The sequence below is a fragment of the Copadichromis virginalis genome, linkage group LG20 (assembly GCF_057382275.1).
Source record: "Copadichromis virginalis isolate Kocher_CV1m ecotype Utaka linkage group LG20, C_Virginalis_male_GT1.1, whole genome shotgun sequence".
Lineage (NCBI taxonomy): Eukaryota > Metazoa > Chordata > Actinopteri > Cichliformes > Cichlidae > Copadichromis > Copadichromis virginalis.
Window position 1 is genome coordinate 3,009,106 of NC_140637.1, and position 18,677 is coordinate 3,027,782.

The 18,677-nt window shown below is 41.5% G+C and overlaps 1 protein-coding gene across 2 annotated transcripts; it reads left to right on the forward strand.

Annotated features, from left to right (window-relative positions):
• The first annotated feature begins 576 nt into the window (after positions 1–576).
• LOC146684002 (dihydropyridine-sensitive L-type skeletal muscle calcium channel subunit alpha-1-like) lies at positions 577–18,438 on the forward strand. 2 transcript variants are annotated; one of them, XM_085442717.1, is made up of 45 exons: positions 578–997; positions 2,328–2,433; positions 4,326–4,465; positions 4,591–4,724; positions 4,893–5,045; positions 5,123–5,328; positions 5,416–5,519; positions 5,605–5,750; positions 5,837–5,918; positions 5,993–6,153; positions 6,247–6,472; positions 6,567–6,774; positions 7,145–7,265; positions 7,380–7,494; positions 7,581–7,668; positions 7,796–7,865; positions 8,166–8,298; positions 8,404–8,533; positions 8,621–8,680; positions 8,887–8,993; positions 9,119–9,206; positions 10,015–10,122; positions 10,234–10,286; positions 10,366–10,512; positions 10,691–10,892; positions 11,012–11,170; positions 12,178–12,288; positions 12,375–12,458; positions 13,035–13,079; positions 13,571–13,597; positions 13,691–13,816; positions 13,918–13,983; positions 14,088–14,179; positions 14,260–14,419; positions 14,514–14,641; positions 14,741–14,837; positions 14,919–15,021; positions 15,118–15,219; positions 15,315–15,448; positions 15,585–15,710; positions 15,957–16,168; positions 16,248–16,312; positions 16,533–16,579; positions 16,658–16,732; positions 16,955–18,438. In XM_085442717.1, exons 1-45 carry the CDS (start codon positions 813–815, stop codon positions 17,264–17,266), a joined length of 5,544 nt encoding a protein of 1,847 aa, XP_085298843.1. In that variant the 5' UTR covers positions 578–812; the 3' UTR covers positions 17,267–18,438. The 2 variants fall into 2 exon arrangements, with proteins under 2 accessions (XP_085298842.1, XP_085298843.1); XM_085442716.1 differs by having other exon boundaries at positions 577–997; positions 14,919–15,219.
• Positions 18,439–18,677: the final 239 nt, after the last annotated feature.

Sequence of the window (18,677 nt, forward strand, 5' to 3'; positions counted from 1 at the left end):
TTGCCAGTTTGAAAAGGTGTTTTGAAATGTGTAACTACAAACGTCCTGGTTTGGGAATTACACGTTTTGAAACAGCACTGCTTCTACCGACTGTTTTAAGGGTTGGTGATTGGTGGGCTGGTTGACTTTCATTTAAATTGTTTGGTTATGAACATTAACACTAAATAATTTGGTCACAGTGAATGTTACTGAGTATTGTGAGGCGCTTACAGCGGTTAGGGTGGGCTTACGGATACCTATTGTTCATTATTCCTTTAAATACCAGCCTTCAGTTATTATTTAGAAATGCCAAAAAGCTGCATTATAGTGGGGGTTTTTTTTTAATAACTACAAGTCTGTGTACTACTTATGAATCCTAAATACGAGGTTGACATTAAAGTAAAACACACACACACATATATACACATACACAAACAAAATCACACAAAGACACACAGTCGTCGTTCCCCCCCCCCCCCCCCTCACTCTACCCTTATAATCATCCCCAAGCATGGCCTGCTGGTGGTTCATAATCTAAATTTAAACTATACCAAGGCCAACTGCTCCTCCAGTCACTCTGGGCTCCTGCTGTTTTTCCTGGACGCGGTGGGCTTATTTTGTCAGAGGCCCTCAGCCAGGCAGAGAGGCCTGTGGCTCTGCCCGGGTGAGATCGACAAAGGAGCGAGGAGGAGGAGAAGAAAGAGGGTGCCAGGGGGAGCCTGAGGAGGATCTGCTTTCACAAAGGGGAGACATACTGGACCTGAGTTTGGGATTTTACAATAAACGTTAACTTTCACAGGAATTTGGAGCCTGTCTAAGGTGAAGGCATCAAGATGGCGTCCAACACAGAAGCGGCCAAGCCGGTCATCATGAATGAAGAGGAGCTGAAGAGGAAGCAGAGGGAGAAGCTTAAGAAACTACAGGCCACTGGAGGAAACCCTCGACCCGCGAGATCTCTCTTCTTGCTCAACCTCAAAAATCCCTTCCGCAAGGCCTGCATCAACATAGTGGAGTGGAAGTATCCTTTAGATCTTTCAGTCATTACACACACGCCTCAGACAACTGTGTGTATTTTAGCAGAGATTTCAGTTTAAATATTTCTTTGAAATTCAAGGATATCAAGGCATTAATACAGTCAGCGCAGCATGGAGCGCCGTTTTAAAAATACTGACAGCAGGGCAGGGAATTAATAGCCTTGTTCACCTGTGGTCAGCATGCTCAAGCCAGGTCTCTTTCAAATGTGTGATGAGATGATCCCTGAAGTGTTAAGACTTTTGTAATGTTTCTGATCTGTATCAAAGTCAAGTTTGCAGCCTGTGGAGTTTCACCTGCTGTTAATCTGAGATCAGCTGACAAAAGCAAGGTAGTCTCATTCAACTCGCTCCTTTTTTTTAAATGTCCAAGTAGTCATTTCAGCGTCCAAGTAGGAGAAGATGAAAGAGCACAAAGCAGGCTTTTGATAGAATGTGGCCCCTCTAGGGAATTTTCTGCTTTTAGCCTCATGTCCATTCCTGGATCCAGACTGGAATGAGTTGATCATACCAATCCAGTGATAGGAACCTCTTGTTCACAGCGTTTAAACGCAGATACACAGACTTTGAGTTTAACAGTGACCTCATTTTAAAACGTGATGATGTGTAAAGATCTGTTCTATTTGACATTTCATTCTGGTATGTTGGACCACGTCATGAGTCATTCCTCCGGCACAGTTTAATCACATTGGTATGTGGTTTGGTAACACAGGGCTTAGGTGCTGTATACAGAGCCAAATTATGGAAAATTACTAAAAGTCTGAAGGCCAAAAACAAAACTGTCCTCATACATGGATCACAAAATTTAAAGAGCCGCTTTTTTCTTTATTTCTTTCCTGGTTAACAGTCTGTGTTCAAATGGTTTGGTCATATTCTTGGGCTCTGCAGCTGTCCTGTGGCATCACACTGAGACATGGTGCTGACCTGGCAGGGGAATTCTCACACAGAGCCCCCTAAGGGTGAGAATGAAGCAGCACAGCAGGCAAGATTGCATTAAAGTGGAACACTTTGCTGGCTACCCGGGGGGGCTGTTTCAGGGATGATGTTTCAGGCAGCATTTAAAGGCACTAGTCAGTGCCTGCAGAGCTGATGCAGAGCTGGATCCCTTACACTGAATCACAAACGTAAAATAACTTAGTCAGATAAATAAACTGACCTTTTTATTCTTGTGAAAGTTTAAGTCACCCTCCCACTCTCACCCACTAACATCGTAAGATACTAAACATAAGACAATAGACCTTTGTGGATATTTGGGGGGGCAAAATGGGATTTTTGTTGCTGTTTGTTGTTGTCATGATCCTGAGCATCCCCTTCCAGAACCTTTGAGATCATCATCTTATTGACCATTTTTGCAAACTGCATCGCGTTGGCTGTGTTCCTACCCATGCCTGAAGAAGACACCAACAACACCAACTTAAATTTGGTAAATAAACATTGAGCCTTTTTTTGTTGCATGTCACATGACTGTATGAGACGTCACTGCGGTGAATGATGACTATATCGGTATTTCATTTTCAGAATATTCATAATACATAAAAGAATTGAAACACTAAATTAATCTCATGTTTTTGGGTTCATGAAGGCTCAGTTTTACCATCACTAGTAGATGACTGTGCAGCTCTGATCAGCAAGTGAGTGTAGTAATATTAATTTACTACAGCTTTGAATCAGTGACAAGCTGTGGGATGCCAGACGCCATTTGAATGTGTCCAGAAACAACTCGGTTCTTTATTTGGAGCGCCATCTGAGTCATCGAGTGTCTCGTTCTGAAGTGTAAAAAAGCTGGTGGCACGATGCTGATGTGTGTACAGAAAAATATTATTTTTCAGCTTCATAGGTGTGTGTTTTAAAGCTGTGAAACTGTTGGTAGTGTATTACAGGTCACAGACTTTACAACCCAAAGACAAACAAGGTGCGCATGTGAGCAAAAGATATATCTGATCTTGCACCGTGCATACATGTGGCCAGTGCTTATTGGATGTGTCCTATTGACACCAATGTTATGATAAATAGATCACTTTTTCTTAGAGGTTTGGCATTTAGCACAAATGTCAGCCATCACCAGCCATCGGTTACTTTCCTACATTAAGTCAATAATACTCCACACATATCTCTGGGTTAAAGTTCATGTCAGTCTTTGTGATTTATAGCCATTTTACTTTTATTAGGAACCCAAATCTCACCTGATCTCTTCATTGGCCCTCTTCCTAAATCCTCCTTAGTTCTTACGGTGCCATTCCTCAGAGGTGAAAATGTAAGAAGAGATGGACCAACCCCCTCTTTTACTGTTAGAAGTAGGTCAGCCTACATGCCGCCACTCCACTGATGCAGGTGATACAGGAGAATCCGCCAATGTTGCCTCGTGTAACCACAGCCACGTATTCCAATAATATGATAGCTTGTAATGTTGATGCGCAGTAGCCTAGCAGGGCAGCTTTCCTTGGTGAATTCGTTTTACTTGGGGTAACACTGAGTAAAAGTCTATAAATGTGTGTACACTTGTTAATGGATGCAGGGTCGGTGATTAGGTATGTGGGGACCAGTGTTTGCTGGTTCAGCTAGAGATTATTGAGCTGATTTAGGGAAATAAACTGCACATACCTCAAATGAATTCTCTATTTCTGATTGTTAGCACTGGAAGTAGGACTGGGTTCCTACTGGATTCTTGAAACTTTATCATACTGCTGTCATATTAAGAGCCTTTTGTTCTACAACATTTATATTCAGATCCATATATAACCACGTCTAGTCTGAGGAAAAATCCCTGTTCTGTGTTCCTGCCCTGTGTCAACACTGATAATAAAAGCACAGAGATGGGGACAATTTGCAGATGATGCTTTCATTCAGCCACTCACATTTTATCTGTCTCCTGCAAACAGTCTGCTTCATCTTCGTCTCACTTGCTACATGGTGTCAAAATGTTTCATCATTCACTCTGCGGGCACTGAGCCGTCCCTCTGTTCAACCTTCTGGAGGTTATGTTTAATCTGCATCAGAATGAACAAACTGGAAACAAAAGATAATGAGCTGCGACAATGCCAGCAACAGTTTTGCTGATCTTTTTTATGCTGTTCTTCCTAGCATATGTTTCACAAGTCTGCCCTAGAAGAGAAAGAATTAAGCCTTTGCTGACCTCCAGTGGCTTTACTCATCTTTCTGTACTTGTGTGCTGCTCAGACAGCATCAAAACCAAGCTCTTCCTTCACATGTCATGTTGCTCTTTAAAATATTTAATCAATCATTTAATGCTTTATTAGAGAATATTATGTGAGAGTGAAAGTTTTTTTTGTTCTCATTTTGTTCCCGTTGCTGCAGGAAAGTCTGGAGTATATCTTCCTGGTCATCTTCACGTTGGAGTGCTTCTTGAAGATAGTAGCGTATGGGTTTGTGTTCCATGAAGGGGCCTATTTACGAAACTGCTGGAACATATTGGACTTTGTCATCGTCTTCATGGGGTAAGAGGATGTCTTAGCTGCAGGTAGACAGCTTATTTGTTAAGAATGTAATATATATTAAAATGTGATATACATAAACAATGTACCGGCTATGGCACTTACAGCTGTCTCATCTTTTCCTGCAGTCTCTTTACCTTATTTATGGATACCGTAAACATGGTGTCAGGTGTGCCAAAGGAGAAGGGTGGGGGCTTTGATATGAAAGCACTGAGAGCTTTCAGAGTACTGCGGCCTCTACGCCTCGTTTCTGGAGTCCCCAGTAAGAACCAATCCACACCTGCTACAGAGAGATGCTGATTCTAGATTATACACATTAAATTCATCTGATACACTGAACATTAGAGTGTATGGGCATGTATTATGAGTCTGTAACAGTACCAAGTTCTTATGGTTCTGTAACAAACTGGGTTTATTTGTTCACTTGCAGGCCTACAGGTGGTGATGAACTCCATCCTTAAAGCGATGCTGCCTCTTCTACACATTGCTCTGCTCGTCTTCTTACTGGTCACTATCTATGCCATCATGGGGCTGGAGCTCTTTAAGTGCAAAATGCATAAGACCTGCTATTACAAAGGCACAAGTATGTTTAAAAGAACACTGAGTGAGACTTACTTGCACCTGGGTCTTTACATTAAGCTGTTAAAACTTGCCCCACAGATATCTACGCCACAGCAGAGGGTGAACTGCCTGCCCCCTGTGCTCAGGCTGGTAATGGACGCCGCTGCATCATCAATGGCACGGAATGTCGGCCCGACTGGGAAGGTCCCAACAACGGGATCACCCACTTTGATAACATTGGCTTTGCCATGCTGACAGTATACCAGTGTATCACCATGGAAAGCTGGACCAAAGTGCTCTACTGGGTCAGTGGCTGAATATTGTCTCAAATTCAGTGTGCAGTTTGCAGCCAAATAAAATTCACTGATTTTGACTGACACCCTGGGTTTTAGGTGAATGATGCCATAGGGAATGAATGGCCCTGGCTCTATTTTGTTCCTCTAATTCTGCTGGGCTCATTTTTCGTGCTCAATCTGGTTCTGGGTGTGCTCAGTGGGTAAGATTACCCTCCTTCCATAAATCTAACATTTTCACGTAAACAGAGAAATAATAGAATAACGTGTGTTTGCTGTTCCACACAGAGAGTTTACCAAAGAGCGAGAAAAGGCCAGGTCACGTGGAGAGTTCCAGAAGTTACGAGAGCGTCAGCAACTGGATGAAGACCTCCACGGCTACATGGAGTGGATCACTCACGCTGAAGTCCTGGATGCTGATAGAGAAGGAAAAGGTGCGCTCTAGAAAAGAAAAAAAAAAAACCTCTGAACATTTGTCAACAAAGAAAATCTCGGATTATAGCTGCTTTTTTCTTATCAGGACTCCTGCCTTTGACCAGTGGAGATTCAGACACAGACAGTCTGTATGACCTGGAGGGCAAGAGTCGAATAATCTATTACTAGTGAGTTTCCCACTGTGAAAATTTCTGCTGGCATTCAATATGAAACAGTAAGTTAGAGTTGTTTTTGTGCTTAGCCGCCTGGCTCGGCGTTGGAACCGTTTCTTCAGGATGAAGTGCCTGGTGTACGTGAAAACCAGGGCGTTTTATTGGGTGGTGATGTTCCTGGTCTTCCTCAACACTCTGACCATAGCCACAGAGTACCACCACCAGCCTGAAAGCCTGACTTCCTTTCAAGGTTGATCATTTACATATATATTTTAATAAACAATAGTTTTGCGTATATTCCAGTTACTTATTCATTTGTCCATCTCTTCCATCATCTCAACAGATGTGGCTAGCCGGGTGCTGCTGGTGCTGTTTGTCATTGAGATGTTTGTGAAGATGTATGCTCTGGGACCCAGGGCATATTTCATGTCTCTATTTAACCGTTTTGACTTCTTTGTGGTACTATGTGGTATCCTGGAGATGATCATGCTGTCTGCAGGTGCTGTGGCTCCCCTGGGTTTCTCTGTACTCAGGTGTATCCGCCTGCTGAGGATCCTCAAAGTCACAAAGTAAGCCGAGATCGCGTAAAATATCCCCGTAGTATCAGTATAAGCTATTATAGCGTAACCCGTTGCCATTTACCACCTCTCGTTTGTGTTTCAGGTACTGGAAGTCACTCAGTAATCTTGTGGCCTCTCTCCTTAACTCCATTCGCTCCATTGCCTCGCTCCTTCTTCTTCTTTTCCTCTTCATTGTCATTTTCTCACTCCTGGGCATGCAGGTTTTTGGAGGGAAGTTTAACTTCTCTGACCACAGAGCCAGGCGCAGCAACTTTGACAACTTCCCTCAGGCCTTGATCAGTGTGTTTCAGGTGAGACCAGGCACTCGTTTCGTAGGCTCTTCTTTAAACTTTTAAATACGAGAAGCACTCAGAAAGCTCAAACCTCAGAGGCAGTACAATTTCAAGGATAATTTTAAAGATCAAAGGCATTTTATGATAGTTTGACTTTATCTGACATTGAAGAAGAGGTCAAAGATCCAAAGTAATGTGATATTTGGAATCACCACATATCATTCCCTATATGCCTCGGATGTAATGACTGATTTGAGTTGTTAAAACAGATTTTTGCATTCAGTAGTTTAAATGAAGCTCATTTCACATTTGATTTCCAGTCCTATCCATTCATGCATAACAATAAGTCATCATTTTTCTGCTTTTTAAACTCTTAACGGTTTCTCAGATCCTCACAGGAGAGGACTGGACATCCATCATGTACAATGGAATCATGGCCTATGGAGGGCCTGTCATTCCTGGCATCCTGGTCTCCATCTACTTCATTGTTCTCTTTGTCTGTGGAAACTGTATCCTTCTCATACGCTCACACTATTATTTTGTTTTTTGCTTTTTTTAAACTATGCATGGAGATAATGTTAACATTCATGGTTCATTTCTTTTCCTGAGCTCTTTGCAAACAGATATCCTCCTCAACGTCTTCCTCGCTATCGCCGTCGACAACCTCGCAGAGGCTGAGAGTTTGACTTCAGCTCAGAAAGAAAAGGCAGAGGAGAAGTTGAGGAAGAAGCTACTAAGGTGAAAGGGGAAAAAAAGCAAAACCAAAGGTTTAAGCCAGCTGAGATAATCTGCTCGATCTAATTATTTTCCTTCTTGCCGTACAGGGCGAAAATGCCTGAGAAGACTGATGAGGAGAGAGAGAAGATAACTAAGCAGAGGGCCAAGATAGAAGGCATGCCCACCACAGCCAAGGTTACTGTTGTTTCTGGCTTCATGTCACTTCGTTACTCTTGAAATGTATGTAATTTGGCAGCATGAGTATCTAGAAGAAATTAACATCCTTGTTTTTCTTTTCTTTCTTTCTTTTTTTTTTTTTTAGCTCAAAATTGATGAATTTGAGTCTAATGTCAATGAAGTGAAAGATCCATTTCCACCTGCTGATTTCCCAGGTAATACAAGAAAATAATTTGAACCTTTCTCAGCGGTGTAATTGTAGCAGAAGGAGGTCACTAACTGCAAGAATTTGTAATCCTTGCACCAGCTGTTTATCAAGGCTGCTGTCTTGGCTGTGTTACAGTATAAGTATAGTAACCTGTCATCACAGTTAGACTCAGCTAATTCCCCGTGTTGTGTTTATAGCACACTCCCCTGGTGACTACCATATGAAGCCTACAGCATCATTACGGGTCTTTGTTTCAGGCTTTCATTTGAATACCTCCAGTAATCTGAGCCTTTTCTATCTATTGTAGGTGATGATGAGGAGGAAGAGCCTGAAATCCCTATCAGCCCCCGGCCCCGACCAATGGCGGATCTGCAGCTGAAGGAAGAAGCAGTTCCGTTACCTGAAGCTAGCTCCTTTTTCATTTTTGGCCCTCAGAACAAGTAGGAAACAGACCATCATCCAGCTCAACACCAACCTGAAAACGATATCATATCATAATAAATGCTGCAAACATTTACCTGTGCCTGTGTGTTTTTACAATCTAGGTTCCGTAAATTATGCTACAAGATCATCAATGCTTCGTCCTTCACCAACTTAATCCTCCTCTTCATCCTGCTCTCCTCCATCTCATTAGCAGCTGAGGACCCCATTGATCCCAAGTCCCCCAGAAACCAGGTAAAAGCCAGGTGTAGGTGATCCAACTGAACAATTTCTGTTGGATGAAGGCAAAATGTGACTGTTTTTTCTGTGTGCTTCTTTCAGATCTTGGCCTATGCTGATATTGTCTTCACATCTGTGTTCACCATTGAGATTGTACTGAAGGTAGATTTAACAGTGTAACAGTAGTAAAGAGCATTACTGATGGATCCAGCTCTAATGTCATGCTATATTACATTATTGATTAACCAGCTAGTTTGTTATAATTTGTCTGAGACTGAAGTTTAGAGGAGTTTTCTTGTTGTACTGAAGGTCAACCACTTAAAAAAAAGAGTCTCTATTCAACTGTTCTCTGTTTATTTCACTGACAGATGACGGTGTATGGAGCGTTCATGCACAAAGGCTCGTTCTGTCGTAACTCTTTCAATATTCTGGATCTGATTGTGGTCGGAGTGTCTCTTCTGTCTATGGGAATGGAGTGAGTTTTCATGATGCTCAAGTTAAATGAAAAGATCACCATTGTTATTTTATGCTTAAATCATACTAGTTTCTTAGATATGAATTTAAAGGCTGCTTTCTGCCATGTGTTCTTGTTGTGCGCAGATCCAGTGCCATCTCCGTCGTGAAGATTCTCAGGGTGTTGAGGGTGCTGAGGCCTCTCAGAGCTATCAACAGAGCCAAAGGATTAAAGGTAAAACACACGCACAGTTTGCTTGAGAGCTGTGAGCCTGAGTGAGAGTCCTCAGAGAGACTCTTAAGGAAAAGTCAAATAAGTGGAAAGTTGCCTGATACCCATAAAAACTGCCGTATTAAGTTTAGCAACTACAATTGTAAAAAGGTCAGGGGTTGGCAGCATTTTTTTAAGTGAGCCACATTGACTTATCCTTCTGAGACTCTCAGTACTCAAATGGGGACAATACATTTAGATTTTTCATACTTCATTAACTAATCATAAGTAGCAGGGGAAAATAAAAATGCATCCCAAACAAGAGCTAGATAAGTTAAGCAGAACACCCAAATCCACCCAAATGCTATACCTTTCCAACTAAATTCACCTCACCAATGGTTTAAATGCAACGCTGCATTGGTATCTGAAAAAACAGTGCAAAATTGAGTGCATTGAAATTGAGTTAAGACCCACTCCATTCAGTCCCCTTCATTTCATTGTATAAGGCCACCTCCCATTGGGTTTGGGGAGATAATTTTCCTTTTCTTTGTAGGTCATATTAAGACAGTTTGCTGGCTTTGGGGTCATATTTTCCCCAGGTGTGAGTTAGGTAGTTTCGTCTAGTGGTCCAACCTTCACCTGCAAAGTAACTAGTAATTTTCTCCAAAGGGAATCAATAAATGTAAGAGAATATAAGGGTAAAGTAAGAGAAAATGACCGGATATTTTCAGATAGATATGGATTTTAAGTGATCAATTAACATCATGTCTTTCACTTGTATGTCTAGAGTTCTCCTCAGTGTTTATTGGATTTTGTTTGTCTTATATGACAGCACGTGGTCCAGTGTGTATTTGTGGCCATCAAAACAATTGGTAACATCGTCCTGGTCACCCTGCTGCTGAATTTCATGTTTGCCTGCATAGGAGTCCAACTCTTTAAGGTAATTTTTAAATTCTGAACTAAAGCTGGGTGGCCTAAGATACCATAGAGGTGATAAGTCAAAACTGCTCTTTGGTAAATATAACTGCTGAATTGTGTCACTTCCTTTCAGGGTAAATTCTACAGCTGCACAGATGTGTCCAAAGTGACTGAGGAGGAATGCCAGTAAGGAAACTAACATCTTATCGCAGATTTCATTCCACCATCATCTATTTGAACTAATGTTCCTTGTGTCTGCTCTCAGAGGTTTCTACTTGAAGCATATGGAGAATTCCCTGCAAGACACAGTAGTGGCTAAGAGAGAATGGCTTAACAATGACTTTAACTTTGACAACGTGCTCAATGGAATTCTGGCTCTGTTCACCGTTTCCACATTCGAGGGCTGGCCAAAGTAAGCACACAATCTGTTCTGGTTTGATCAGCTGCATTTGTGATAAGCTTGACTGAGTGAGGAGTTAGGTGGAAAGTGACAAACGAGTATTTCCATTGACTGGAAATACTGTAAGTCATTGATTTGACCATATCTCAGTTCACTGATTTATTCATTTTTCATCTGCATTTGTTTGCAGACTCTTATACAAAGCCATAGATTCAGCTGAAGAAGACATGGGTCCAGTCTTCAACAACCGTGTCGACGTGTCCATCTTCTTCATTATCTACATCATCATCATAGCCTTCTTCATGATGAACATCTTTGTGGGCTTTGTCATAGTCACCTTCCAGCAGCAGGGTGAGCAGGAGTATAAGAACTGTGAGCTGGACAAGAACCAGGTACACTGAGATGAGGCCAAGGACAGTACTACTGGTAGTCTAATTATTCAAAATAAAAACATGTTGCAACTCTTTTTTTTTCCTTTAATGTGTCTGTTGTCTGTTCGTTGTCTCTTCAGCGCCAGTGCGTGCAGTACGCTCTGAAGGCTCGTCCTCTGAAGTGCTACATACCCAAAAACCCGTACCAGTACAGGGTCTGGTACATTGTCACCTCCTGCTACTTTGAGTACCTCATGTTCTTTCTGATTATGCTGAACACTTTGTGTCTTGGGATGCAGGTATGTACATTTTGTTGCCTAATATATATTAATGGTCCTCATAGAAAATACTAAATGTCATTACTGAGTATCTTCAGTCTGGGACCGAGATGAATCTGAGAGATCCTGATTTATATGCTTTAGCAGAACATCTCTGGCTCCTTGCAGGAGCTGATGACACTGACAGACATTTTTCTGAGCAGATGTAGGGGGGGGGCTGTTTGTGCTTCTGTCACCCTTCATTATGTCACATGTTTTATGCTCTAAATAACTATAGGCCTAACAAAGAGGCTTCTGCACCTAATGATACCCACAGACTCTGAATAAGCTAAAAGTCCCAAACATAAAATTAACATTGAGGTCATGTCATCATGCATGAATCTTTACTGATTATTCATAGATAATTGCACCAACAACATGTACACTGCAGTGCACAGCTTGTGCACAGACACCTCTGCAGGATACCCACCTCAGTTTCCTTTTAGGTTAAACATAGTTACTTTGATAGCGTGCATTAGAGAAAAAATTATTTTCCCCTGGCAAACACAGGAGCTCGTCAGTGGCTGTGTCCATTATTTATGATGGAGTCTGTTGTTAATTACGGCCCTCGGAAATTCAATATGAACTGAGAGGTTCCAGACTATTTTTAATAGTTTGTCTGGTGACCAAGTAACAGTATTTTGTGTACTCTTCCCAAACCATGTGGGTTGTTTACGTGAGCATTCCCTATAATTCTTTGACAATTCATCCCACCATGATGTGCATGTGAGGTGCTTGTTAATATATATATATTTTTTTAAAAAGGTTTGTAAAGCAGCAGAGAATGGGATGTGTAGCAGACCTAATTATAAAAATGTCAGTGTGGGCCTGATTTATGTGTTGTAAATGTAATCTTATTTGAGTAGTTTAAGCATCAGTCCTATTACTAAATAGTTGACTGTTTAGTAATCGGACTGATGAATGTGGATTTGTATTTGGTTAGTGCTAAAATATTTAAATATATTTGTTTTGTTCCCTCTTTAAAACAGCACTGTAATCAGTCGGACCACGTCACAAAGCTGTCAGACATTCTCAACTTAATCTTCACGGTGCTCTTCACTGTGGAGATGATTCTTAAGCTCATGGCTTTCAAAGCACGGGTAAACGCTCTAACGATTATTGTCTGGATTCTTATCCACCCACTCCCACTGCCTAATGTGTCAGTATGCTTCACCTGTCTGTGCAGGGTTACTTTGGAGACCCGTGGAATGTGTTTGACTTCATTATTGTTATTGGTAGCGTTGTTGACGTCATCCTGAGTGAAGTTGATGTGAGTACATATAAGATTTACGTACATGCATATTTTATATCATTATTAAAGAACACCATTATGAAGTGAAACTGCTTTGTTTGCTATATTAAGACATTTTTAGTGCGATATGATTTAGAATGACCACATGTATTTATTTAGTAATCTTACCCAGAAGCATATAATTGTGGCCCAACAGCTGATTGGCACCAGGAGAACTAGTTCACAGGACATGGTCAGTACTGTTGTCGTCCTTTCCCACCTTATCCCATCCATCTCCCCGTCCTCGGTGCCTTGTGCAGCCTGGGATGCATTTCCATCACAAAAACCACCATGTGACATCTTGTGCGAGCACTTAAAAAGAGCACAATATCAAATAAGAATTCAGTTTTATTTTAGGTGGTAATGCTACTCGTGCTGCTTAGTGGTTCCTCTTGGTGATCACAGTTTTTATTTTTCAGTCATGGTTGCACTGCAATGCCAGACTTTTTCCATCCACGAGCACAAGCTTGCAGCAGTTTCACTTTTGTTGAATCAAAGCCCATCAATCCCTCTGCCACCCATGCACCTCACTACTCATCTGTCTATCCTCTACAGAGTGCCCTGGCCGATAGTGGAGGACTGTACTGTCTCCATGGCTGTGTAAATATCTGATCTCCACTGCTGCATGTGCTCTGCTGTGTGAGCACGCCACTAAAGTATCGCACTAATGTAACAGACCGTGTGTTGCTTAACCTTCTGGTTAAACCTTTCTGTTTACACTGTCTGCATCATCTTACATAGCGAATATAAAACAAATCTCAAGGGCGTGGCAATATTATGTTGCAGTATGGCTCGTACTGTTTTTTATAAACACGGCTATGTCTCAAGACTATGTACTATATTGGTAGGAAGTATTAATCATTGCTTGACTGCAAAAACAAAGTTAATATGTCCAAAATAAAGCGTGTGTAGCTTGTCTATTTTGCATGAGTTACAAGCGGCTTTGATCTGAAAGATTTGTAACTCATCAAAAGTGGAAAATGACTCTAATATTAACCCTATTTTGAAGTCATATTTGAATAATATTTAACATTATATTAAATGCAACACATACCGCTGCAACCTCTCACTTCTTCCTCTGCTTTGTTCAGGAGACGAATCCAATGCAAGTAATTGCGGTAAGCCTGAACTCTTCAGACATTTAAAACCAGTCATGTTTTTGTTTTTTACTTGAGGTTTCATTTCATGAAATTCCTTCTTTGTGTCCAAAGGCCTCTGAAAATGCTTCTGTTTCCATCACTTTCTTCCGACTCTTCCGTGTTATGCGTCTGGTCAAACTGCTGAACCGTTCGGAGGGCATCCGTAACCTGCTGTGGACCTTCATCAAATCTTTCCAGGTCATCATTGAAATCGTTGTCGTCGTGACTTTTTTATTTCAAATTTCCATTGCGCTTCCCAGTGATGACTTTTTAATAATGTCATTGTTTTCTGCCTACAGGCTCTGCCTCATGTAGCTCTGCTCATCGTGATGCTCTTCTTTATCTACTCTGTCGTTGGGATGCAGGTACAGAATTCAAACTGCAAAAAAAATGTCACTGGTTACACTTTGCTATTTTTTGTTATTGATGATTGACGCTGAATTTTAAATGGCATTGTTTCAACCTTTAGATCTTTGGAAAGATAGCATTAGTGGATGGTACTCAAGTCAACCGCAACAACAACTTCCAGACATTCCCTCAGGCTGTTCTGATGTTATTCCGGTGAGACCAGGTTCTGGACTTCAATTGTGTTTTGAACACAAAACATCATTTCATTGTTTGGTTTATGTTTACATATCCAGATGTGCTACTGGAGAGGGTTGGCAAGAGGTCATGATGGCGTCAATGTATGGAAAAAAGTGTGACCCCAAGTCTGACTTCCTGCCAGGAGAAGAGTACACCTGTGGGTCCAATTTTGCTGTCTTTTACTTCCTCAGCTTCTACTGTCTCTGTGCCTTCTTGGTGAGAATTCAACATTTTTCTTTATCTATTATATATATTCATATTATAGGGATGATATATGAAACAAACAATATTTATTTATTGCCTATTCTAGATCCTCAACTTGTTCGTAGCTGTAATTATGGACAATTTTGACTATCTGACCCGTGATTGGTCTCTGCTTGGTCCACACCATCTGGATGAGTTTAAGAAGATCTGGGCTGAATATGATCCCGAAGCTACGTGAGTGTGAAATCTCATTTCTTAACTCATTTCTTTTCAAATAAGCCTTGGGATGCTGTTTAATTGGGTATTACTCGCGATGTTCCTCTGATCTAACAGGGGGAGAATCAAACATCTGGATGTGGTGACGCTGCTGCGAAGTATTCAGCCTCCTCTGGGCTTTGGCAAATTCTGTCCTCACCGGGCTGCATGCAAGGTACAGAAAGGCCTAAAGTAGCACTGTGTGGGGCTTGCAAGTATGCAGGAGCCCATATTAAAGTTTTCCTGCTTTTTGTAGCGCTTGGTCGGTATGAACATGCCTCTCAACAGTGATGGCACGGTCACCTTTAATGCCACGCTTTTCGCTCTGGTCAGGACTGCACTCAAAATTAAAACAGAAGGTACGGTATACATGTTTTATGCAACATACATGTTTCCTTCAGCCTCATCTGCTACTACTGTAACAACGAGCCATTATCTTGAATCGTTCCTAACAGGTAACTTTGAGCAGGCCAATGAGGAGCTGAGAGCCATTATAAAGCAGATCTGGAAGCGCACCAGCATGAAACTGTTAGACCAGGTCATTCCTCCTATTGGAGGTGAGGCAGTAGTATATGTCATGTTTCACATTTACAAAATAATCCAGCGTCTCTGAACACAGAGCGCACTGTGATTATGTTATGTCTGGTTATAGATGATGAGGTGACTGTGGGGAAATTCTACGCGACCTTCCTTTTGCAAGACCATTTGCGCAAGTTCATCAAGCGTCAAGAGGAGTATTACGGCTACCGTCCAACTAAGAAGAGTGCCTCAGGTCCAGAGATCCAGGTGAGCTGGGGTTTTCCTTTTCCGCTTACAGTGCAAGTAAATGTACTCTATACTGTAAATCAGCAGTACTCAGCTTTATCTCTCGGTGATATGTTCCTCTGTCCTTCATTTATCCACATTCTCCATGTTTTTCTAGGCGGGGTTGAGGAGTATAGAGGAAGAAGCAGCTCCAGAAATGCACAGAGCCATTTCAGGAGACCTGCAGAATGAAGAAGAGATGGAAAGAGCCATGGAGGAGGCAGGAGAAGAGGCCATTTATCAGGTGCAAAACAACGTCGGCAACGATACGGTGCATTCGTATTCCCATTCTGCAGCACCTTTGTTATGGCCTCCTTTATTTGTTTTATTAATAAAAAAATCTTTAGTGGATGGAGACTTTTTTTTGGCTTTTCATCCATTAGAAACCTTTCTGAAAAGCAGTCAGATGACATCAACATTTCGTTAAACCTGCCTTTACGTTGTTGCATACTATTTCATTATTAATATGTATCTTGCTTTGTATTTGCAGCGTTCACACCACCTGTTTGGTAACCAGGTAGAGTCGTTCTCCACTGAGCCGGCTAACACTCAGTCCCAACAGGTGACCAACATGCGGCCACTCAGTTTCTCTGAAAGCCAGCCCGAGTCCCCACCAAGCTCAGCCTCAGCCTTGGTGTCTGGTGCAGAATTTTTCCCCACAGCTCCACCAAAGAGCAACACTAACAACAACGCCTTTGCAGAGTGAGTACCAAAGTGCTCTCCTGATCAGTATGATGGCGTACCAGTGCCGTTATGAGTGATCATTTTTGTTCCCTCTCAGATTTTCATTTGAAAGAGAAAGGACTCCGGATGAGTTTTACAATCCTTGTGAGGATGAGGAGGCAGGTATGGCACAAGCAAGAGATGATATGCTGCATATGTTAAATCGAAACCACAGAAGAAGTCCAATCAAAGATGAAGGTCTTTGATAAGACTTTTTAATGTGGCCATGGAAAATTCTGGACGGATAATAACTCCAAATTAATAAACTGAGACATGAGCCATAGGAATGCTTCGTAATTGCTTATTTATATATTCATTAATGTAATTATTTTACCTCTTTCAGCCAGCAGACATGCCTGGAACTTCACAGTGAGAACAGGCAGAACACAGGTAATATTTTATTGAAGGTTGACTCATCCAACAACAGATTATGCAGGCGATATATGAATACTTACCTTCTCTATGCAGTTCCCTTATGACCCTAACTATGGTGACAGTCAGAGTCAGAGTTCACACACTGCAGCCGACCACCTCGTCCAAGAGGTAGGTGTCAAAGTGGCTGATCAGGTCTTCTTTTCTACTCTAATTAAATGCCACGTCTAACATCTGCTGTCAGGTTTGTCAGAGATGGGTTACGTTAAAGCTAGTTCTGGACTGAATTAACCTGTACAATAACTGAAAGGATTTAACATAACACAATGGTTATTAATACACTAAAAATAATACTGTACGCGAGCACAAACCTGAATGTTGTTGTTTCTTTAGGCTCTAGAGAAGAGTGGACTGGTCTCCCTGGCCAGGGACCCGGGCTTCGTCTCATTAACAAAGAAAGAGATGGCTGAAGCCATGCACATCTCAGTATCTGACATGGAGGGTGTGGCTCAGGGCATCCTCAAAGAACGCTCCAGCAGCATGACCCCCGTTAAAAAGAGGCGTCCCATCCCTGTCCCTTCTCCTGCCCCAGCGGCGGCAACAGTGGTAACAGGCCGGCCAGATCCAGCTGTGAGGAGAAAGAAACGTCCGATTCCCACGGTTCCCTCCGCACAGGGACCGTCTGAAACCGACTCCGGAGTGTAGGGACTGTCACCTGGATTTTACATGGTTATCATGACAGTTTTGTATTTTTAGTGTGTGACTCCAACTCACATCACTTTACCAAGCTTGTTGCTTCTTTGAAAATCTGTAACAGTCAGGATGGCTCAATGCCTGCAGACAGTTGGAAGGTTTCATGTTTTGGTTGAAACATTAACTGAGAAGTAACAATATATCTACTAATGAAACATCTAATACTTCAGATTTGACGAATTAATAAAAACACTGTACTTGTCTCAGAGTAAATGGATTGATGCACTTCTTTCTTTGTAGTGTTTGTTGAGGTTATCCATTCCATAGCCTTTGGGACAGCCACGTCAGTGAGCCGCGTGTCTTACTAATGAGGAATGAGGAAAGTCGGAAAGTGACCTGTGGTGGAAATGTCACTCAGTGAATTCATACAGAAGGTAACTTTACTGCATCTTTACTGTGATGCAGTTCAAACAAGACAATGGCACAGGACTCCACTAGGGGGAACCAGTGGTTTCTTTGCATTCAGGCCCCAAAATATTGAAGCATCTTAAAGGGGCTCTGGTGCTAACAGTGCAAGATGAAGGTTGTGAAGCAGTGTCCTCTGATCTATTAGGATTTCACTGTGTTGTAATCTGTTAGTCTCGAACGAGATTTCTTTTGCTCACAAATGTTGTTATATGAACCATGAAAGGAAACTGAGGTCAATCTAATGGAATTATTAACTACTGATCAAGCTATAATAAGTATTTTATGAATTTCAAACACAAACTGAAGCAGTTGAGCGGTGCCTGCAGTTTTTACGTCACTCTAACGCTTCACACATAAATTTGTGATGAATAAGTGTTGGGAGAAATTTAGTAAAGATTTATCAGCATACCTGGGGTATGGTTGATTTAGCTTGATATGTCACTGAAACTTGTCGTTTTATTCATAACTGTGTGGATACGATTGTTGCATTGTTTCACGTTTGTGCTTAACATCAGGTATCGACAGGACTGTTTTGTTTCATACATTATCCTCTGACCTGCTGTCATGCATACTTATTGTTTAAAATTATGGAGATACTAGTAGTTTGAGTTATCCTCCCATCATAATTCTAAAGTTCTAAATCTGTCCCACTAAGGGTTGGTTTTACTTTGGTATGTTCACCATTGGCAAAAAAAATAAATCATCCAAAAAATGTACTTTGAGGTTTTATTTAATGACTGATGTCTGACAACGAAATGATAAGTGTTCAAATAATCAAAACTAATGAGAGAAATATACTTGTGCAACGAGTTAATGCAGACACAGGCTTTATTGAGAAGCAAAGTGAACGCTTTCATTGGTGCCTCTGTAGACGTTTGTGTGAAAACAAGGACTATAAATAGCCTCGCCTACCAAAGCCCTATTCCCCCTTATGGAATATAAACTAGTGCAGCAA